Genomic DNA, 7,289 nt, shown 5'->3' with positions numbered 1-7,289 from the left:
ATATAAAAGGAATATTTAGTCCTTAACTCTCTTTGTGCCGTCGTAATAAGCTCCCCTATATGAGAGGTCGTATATCTAAGTTCCTCAACTACAACTGATAATCAAATGCAATTAAAAGATTTCTTAAGATTTCTAATAAGGGCCAATCAGCAGTAAAAGATCAGATAGCGGCGCCTTATATTATTAACAAGAAACTCCTGAAGAGATATTCATCTGTCCAACTCCATATCTGGCAAAATGAAGAAATTGTTTAATTACTAAAGAACAGACCGAAGTGAAAGGACAGTTAATATCAAAAGTACATAGAGACTAAAGGAACAACTCAGAAGAGAGACAGGACTAACTGGAGGCACAAAAAATGTCCCCACACAAGACCCATGGATATAGATACCTTATCAGAACTCAATCCAATCCAAAATAATAAGCAAGAATAATAATCCCCAACCGTCTAAACTGAGTCTTACTACTGCCCCCAATACCGACAACATCAACTGTTCCCCCCCCCCAAATCTCAAGATCCTGAACTATATCTCTATAACCCACGTCAAATCTAATGGAGCCAGCAACACTCCCTTCCATAAATAAAGAAGTATCACAAGGACTTTATCAGCATCTCATGTTAGTCAAATTAGCGGTTAAATTAATTAACGAAAGAGCAAGGAGTGCTACGATTCTCAATATTCGCACCAAGAAGTAACTCAAAACACCTGAAAAGGACACCACCCCCCTAAGAGGAAAACACAAATGGTCATGAAAGCGTAAAAGCCATAAACGAACCTCAAACTCACGAAAGAATTCGAATCATATCCTATTAGATGAAGTCTCACGACTATCAGCAGCTCAATCCAGGCGGAAGTAATTTCGTCAGAATTCTACAGCCTCGCGTAGTATCCAGGCAAAACGACTCCCCCGAGCATAATACCCCTCGATCTCTCAAAGGACAGAACAGTAGGCAATAAAACCTGCAGGAAAAATTAATCCCAAGATCCCAAACCCCAGGTAGATGAAAATGACTATCTTCAAAAAGGAAGAAGTGTTAGAGAATAACAGGGACTAACTTGCAACACCTCCACAAAAAAGCACGAAGAGGACTATCAAGGAATATCAGATAACAAGTCCAGAAAAGGGATCGCGGACCAAATAAAACACCACCAGAACAGATAAGTCTGTGCCTCCCAAGCCGAGGCCACCCCCTCCCTTCCGCCAAGGGATGAGCTAGCCCCCAGGGGAAAGAGTCTTCACAGCAACCGAGCATAGGTTCAACCAGAAGGGAGTTTAAGAAATAAAAGAAGACAAATAAATAGAGCCCTACTGGCGGCCTTACAGCAGGAACAAAGCCACTAGCTAATAGGAGGGAAACCTAGAACGAGGAACAGAAGGAAATAAAAAAACCGGGCCCCCTCAACCAACGCAGAAGTAGAAGGCTTAGAGTCAAATCCCCTAAAAAAGGGGGCCACCCCCCAAAGACTCAGGATCTCCAACCCCCCTCTCGGCACTGGTTACATAAATCAGGTCCACTGAATCTACCCCCAAGTACCAAGTCAAGGACACGCAGGCAGTTGCAGCACGGTCAGAAATGGAGGCGACCAAAAGAGTAAAGCAAGTAACCCGAACGATAAAATTAGAGGGACAGTCCCCCCCCAAAGAAGGGAACTCCCCAGTAGAGGTCAACGGGGAAGGGCTCAGACGGACAGCTAACAACGGCTGATTCATAAACAGTGGGAGCAAGAGACATCTGGAGCTGAATCGCCACCTCACGAGATACTAGCCTAAAACGGAAAGACCCAAAGGGATAAGAGCTCACCCACCTGGTCATCACCAGCTGACTAAAACTCGGCTCAAGACATTTGAACTCCAAATAACGGAAAGGTCAAAAGAAAACGTCATTGGACCCTAAACATGACTAAATCCTCTCCCCCATCATGTCAAAGTAGCGAAAACAGCAACACAAATAAGAAAGCGAAACTCAAGATACAATAAAAAACCCAAGTCAGACGGCAATTCCAGTACCCTAACTGCAGAAAGGGTCTCTAGGGACGGGCCCCCACCCGCCAGATTAGAAGCAGTCTTTATAATAAACAATAGCCTCCCCCACACCCCAGCCTCCCAGTTCAGAACTCGGGTAGTAGTGACGCCTAAGGTCCCCCCAGGAGCAACAGCCTCAGCAAGTACGCAAAATAACGAATACCCAAGAATTTACGAGTTAACAAACGGGACCTAACCACCATCTTTCCCACTTCCCCTTCAAGAACTACTGAGCCTTAAAGGAAAAATCAAATCCTCCCGCCTCCCTGGGTAAAAGTCTGGATAAGAAGTAACTCGAGTCTAACGGGAGCGCCTCAAGGGGGGGCAAGGCCGAAGACACGCGAGGAGGAGATTAACTCCTCGGCCGTCTCAGAGCAAAGAGAAATCTAAGGAAATGCCCCCCACGGACAAAGTGAGCCTCCAACGCGTCTTGTGAGAATAACACTAAGAACCCCCCCGCGTATCAATCACGGAGGTAAAGGGAGATTCCTGGGGAAGACGATAGATAGGGCAAGCGCCCCGGGCGATAGGACTCTGAATCCTGAATAGAATATCAGCCGATAACACAGAGGGGAAGTGAAAAGCTCGATCCGCCCCTGAAGCGGCCCAATAGGAGCAACCAACGCCAGGCCCCCTGAGAATCATAAGACGATCTAACTGAGGGACCCGACACGATAAAATCATTTTCAAGGTGAAGCCACCAACCTCGAGGACTAGCTCCCTGAATACATCAGCAAGTGAGTCCCTCAAAGATTCTGAATCTGCAAGAAGAAGAAGTACATCGAGAAGCAGTGACCCTGAGGCAGCAATCGTCAAAGGCAATAGGATAATTTACAGTAGCAAGCAACGGAAATGCGTGAGGAAACAGTAGGAGATATAAAACCCCCGACCCAAGAAATCGGGGCCCACCCCTACCTCATGGACTAGAACCCTGGACCGGAGTAGTGCAGGAACAGCAGCTTGAGGAGCAAGTCCCGAACACGAATAATACATAATAGGAAGGTCAGCTAAAAGAGTCTCCTGACCCCGAAGCAACTCAAGGATCTGAAGAGTCACAGGCTCTCGAGAAACACGAGCTAAGGAAGAAGAAGGAGTTGATCTTTCTCCTCTAGATAATTAATAGCCAAGGAGAACAAACAACTTTAAGATGAATTCTCGTGTCTCTGGTAATATTAACCGAACTAGAGAAGGAACCGAAAAAATCCGACTCTATTCCCCCCAAGAACATCGCAACGAGGCACCACTATCGCGTCAAGAATATATGCAGAGGATTTCGAAGGTTGATCAAAAGAGAATCAAAGAGAAGGAGGCAAGAAACCTTGGGAGAACTATCATAAAAAGGCAACAAATTTGGAGAAAGGATTCCTACGTTAACAGATGAAGAATCGAGTCTGAGCCTTCTCAAAAGAACTGGAGAAACAGTTGAAGACTTAGAAGGAAGGAAGAAAAGGAAGGGTCAATAAATGGGAATCTGAGGAGACGGAGGGCCAAGATTAGGAGAGCCGCGGTAGGAGAGAAGAGTCATCTCTCCCTGGGGCTGAAGAATGAGGAAAGTCATTAAGAGTCTGGATTAAGCCTGCCAAGAGAGACCCTAGGACTCTCAGGAGTCAGAACTTATGGAAAAATCGTAAGATTAAACCCCAAGGATGAAGGGAGTCCTCAGAAGGAGCGGACCAGCGCCAGCAAGCAGTAACGAAGAATAGAGCAAGCTGCTCCGAAAGGACAGGAACAGGGAAATTGAGCCGTAGGGGGGAGGACAACAGAGTAAGGAAGGAATGATCTCGATGATATAGGATAAGTCTCCCTTCTCAATAGCTCAGCAATGGGAATCCACACTCCCAAGAGGTTGGAGATAGGTGTAAATAGCCGATAGTGAATCTCAGAAGAGGGTATGAAGTTCATCAAGTCCCGTCGACCACTGTTAACAATTTCGTACGTATGGACGATTTATTAAATAGAGTATCAGGATGGGTCAGTTTTGGACTTCAAGATAGGAAGCGGGAATGAAACAGGCGAAGGGACCCCCTAGGTCAGGCAGCTCCGAGTCAATACATACCTAGGCGCAACAGGCAGAGATGACAATCGACAGAGGAAAGCTAATGTTTAAGCATAAGGTCATGACCTAGAGGAAAGAGCTTCCAACCGAATGGGACGACAGGCCAGGACAAAGGGAAAGGCCTCCAGCGTCAGCACCCGAAGCTCCCCCTAAGGAAACTAGAGAGCCGCGGCTAGAGAGAATGCACGAGCAACAGGTCCGCAACAAGTAAGGACTTCTAAAAGCGAGGAACATGGTAGAAGCAAAGATGTCTTGACCCCTCCCTTCCCCACCCAAATAGAAAACCGACCACTGAGCCCAAGTTACCTGTTAAGGCAGAAGTCGAACCCAAGTTTCTGGTCCGAGCCACCGAGCCAGGATATCTCGGGAGGCAACAAGTGATGCTCTGGAGGCTAGCCAAGGAGCTAGAAATACATCAGGGATCACCCCCCTGTCTCCGCAGCTATGAAGGGGAGAAGTAGAGGAGGAGAGTGGAATAGTGGCCGACGAATTCCCCTCTAGCCCAAAAGAGCAAAGGACGAACCGAAGGCTATACTTCGTGCCAAGCAAGAGCAACCGCCACTGGGGCCTGGAAGGGGAAAAGGGCGGGATACCGGAGAAGGCATCGAGAGGAGCCAAGGGGGAGAAAGGGGATCAGGAAGATAAGGAATCAACTGAGCACGTAAGGACTCCTTGAAATCTCCTTGGAAGGAACCATTATTGATCTTAAGTATCGGGATGACTCGGGCCGATGCCACTGAGTTGACAGCGAAGATAGGAGCTCATCGGGCCTCGAGCAGAATCCTGAAGGATAAGGGCAGCCTTCCAACGACAGCAGCTCAGGCAACCTCAGGAAAAGAAAGTAAGGGGACAACTAAGAAAGAAGCAGAACAGCCCAGGACTAACAGATATGGTGGAGCAGATAATGACCCCCCAAACCTCGTGAAAATGGCTTCCGGTGTCTTGAGCTTAAGAGACCAGTCCTGGAGCCACAGGTACGCAGCAACGAATCCGGGGGGGTGTGACCCAGACAGCAATATGTATTGTCTAGGCGAATATGGAGGACAGCAATACGTAGCCCGAGGATTTCTGGGCTCTATGCCAACTGCAATGATGCGTCTGACTAATGAGATGAACTGGGAGGACTTTATAGAAGGAAGGGACGGACTGAGGGGATACATCATGGGCCCTACAGAAAATAGCCAGTCATGGAAGGGACTTTTATGTTGTGTAGTGTCTAGGGCGTTAGCAATCTCAGTGATTAAAGCCAAATCCAAAGGAAAAACTGCCCAAATCTGGGAAAAGGGCCAATGGCAGAGCATCTTGAGGAATGCAACCACTAAAGATTGGTCAAAAAGCGCCACAGGGAAGAGCATGCTCATGACCGTAGGGTGTATAATAGCTGCCATGATGGTCAGGCCTAGTCATGATAAGGAAATCAGCGGGCGCCTAAGGAAAAGTTGCGAGACAGTGTGGCAGGAGGTAGCGCTGGAGTTGGAAGCTCCCGGATCTCAGGGCACCTCAGGGGAACTGACAACATTAAACGATTTCTTGGAGAAGCTTCGGGAGGTGAGAGGGACAAACCAGGAAAGATATGATGGTTTTGGGTTTCTTATCAGTCTATATTATGGACTAATGAGTTGTTGTAGATATGGGAGGAATTATGAATTAACGAGGTTAATAAGAAAAGAAGGATGGAGTCTAGAAAAAATGGGATCGTGCAAGATGGACGGACAAGAGCTTAACTGTGAAGGACAGTTAAAACAAGTCGAGGGGGATGCATTGAATATCTGGAATAGAGGGAGCCCTATCCTCATATCCCAAGTCCAACGGATGGAACCGAAAAAACTCAAACTCACCACAGGGTCAGAAAAGGGTGACGAAGCCGACGCGGCTGAGGTGGAGCAGATAAAGAGAAAAAATGAGGAAAAAGGGGCTAAGCTAATGGAGCAACATAAGAACACTAAGACGAACACTGCTATCGTCGCTGCAACAGGGACGAGGACCAGCTTGACAAGCGCGGATACCCAGAATCCTGCTCCCCGCAGCCTAGGTGCCGTCACCTCCCCCCAGACGAGCCAGACTCCATTGAGAAGTGACGTCGGAGTGGCCAGGGACCAAAATCTCACAGGTGAGGTGGCCGTTTCTCCCCCGCGATCCGCAGTGACAAGAGAGACCACCCCAAATCTGGACCGAGCAGAGTCCCTGATCCCTTCAGGCCTCTATCTGAATCCAGACGAAGCGAAAGGACCAAGACAGACAAGCTCCGCCCATTCCTCACGGAGCAGGGGGACACGAAAGCAGGAACAAGACCGACCCCCCCCAACGGGCGTGGCCGATCCAACAGGAGGAGGGAGTAGGACGATAGGGATCATAGGGGCAGCTGTATCAGGACTATTAGGTCTGGCCAGTTTGTATGGTTTTTACCGAATATTTAAGTCAACCAAAGGAGGCACTGGAAGGAGGGGGTACCGAGGGGAGAAGTTCCTGGGTCGAATAGGATATGGAGTAGCAAAGGCGAATGCTCAAGCCACCGACTGAGGTGGCTAGGATTCAGCCACCGGACGATTGCCCCCCCTAAAACCCCCCAAAGAGGGGAAGGGAAAACACGCAGGTCACCGCAGCTAGTCGCCACATGATAGATTATCAAGAGGATCAAGTACCAGGAGGGGAACTCAGCCAGGAGTTCAACTGTTGGGCAGGTTGATGGTGACTAATCTTCGGAGCCTGAGACCCCATTCCCCACTAAGGATCAAGGAGGAATAAATCCGAATGCCACCGGTTTCAGCTCTCTGGTTGAGTTATCAACTGAAACCGACAGCACGCGGCCTCCTCATGGATTTGCAGAGAAGGTGCCCACCCTGCCCAACGCGTCCTAGGAATGGAGTGACTATGAGGAGTAACGTACGTAAGGACTTTAGTTGGAGATGGTGAAAGGCTGGGGGCAGCAAACGAGAGGTCCCAGACGGGGCAGTCTGTTCTCTTAGATGTTCAGTCTTTAAGCCGGCAACCCAGTAGGTTCTCAGGACTAAGTTAGGTAGGAAACGGATCTCACAAGGGGTGCAAGGAGAACTGTGAAGCCACCATGATCGCGACCTCTTTAGGGGAAAGGGGGGCTTAGAGTGTGTCTTTATTGGTTATAGATTGAGATTAGCCCTTATGGGTTTAGGTTGAAAAGAGCAGGCTGCAGGGTTCAGGGGTCAGGGTCCAGGGGTTAGGGTTCAGGCTT

The 7,289-nt window shown here is 48.5% G+C and overlaps 2 protein-coding genes across 2 annotated transcripts; both read left to right on the top strand.

Annotated features, from left to right (window-relative positions):
* Positions 1 to 3,172: 3,172 nt before the first annotated feature.
* Positions 3,173 to 3,406, top strand: C922_05360 (hypothetical protein; the record flags this gene model as incomplete). Its single annotated transcript, XM_008820931.1, has 1 exon — positions 3,173 to 3,406. The coding sequence occupies one exon, from the start codon at positions 3,173 to 3,175 to the stop codon at positions 3,404 to 3,406; it is 234 nt and encodes a 77-aa protein (XP_008819153.1).
* Positions 3,407 to 4,262: 856 nt separating this feature from the next.
* On the top strand, positions 4,263 to 6,601 carry C922_05359 (hypothetical protein; the record flags this gene model as incomplete). Its single annotated transcript, XM_008820930.1, has 4 exons — positions 4,263 to 4,288; positions 4,362 to 4,538; positions 4,583 to 4,742; positions 4,772 to 6,601. 4 exons carry the CDS (start codon positions 4,263 to 4,265, stop codon positions 6,599 to 6,601), a joined length of 2,193 nt encoding a protein of 730 aa, XP_008819152.1.
* Between the last annotated feature and the right edge of the window lie 688 nt (positions 6,602 to 7,289).

The sequence above is a fragment of the Plasmodium inui genome (assembly GCF_000524495.1).
Source record: "Plasmodium inui San Antonio 1 unplaced genomic scaffold supercont1.60, whole genome shotgun sequence".
Taxonomy (NCBI): domain Eukaryota; phylum Apicomplexa; class Aconoidasida; order Haemosporida; family Plasmodiidae; genus Plasmodium; species Plasmodium inui.
Note: the sequence above shows the minus strand (reverse complement) of the source record. Positions and strands in the feature narration are given on the sequence as shown.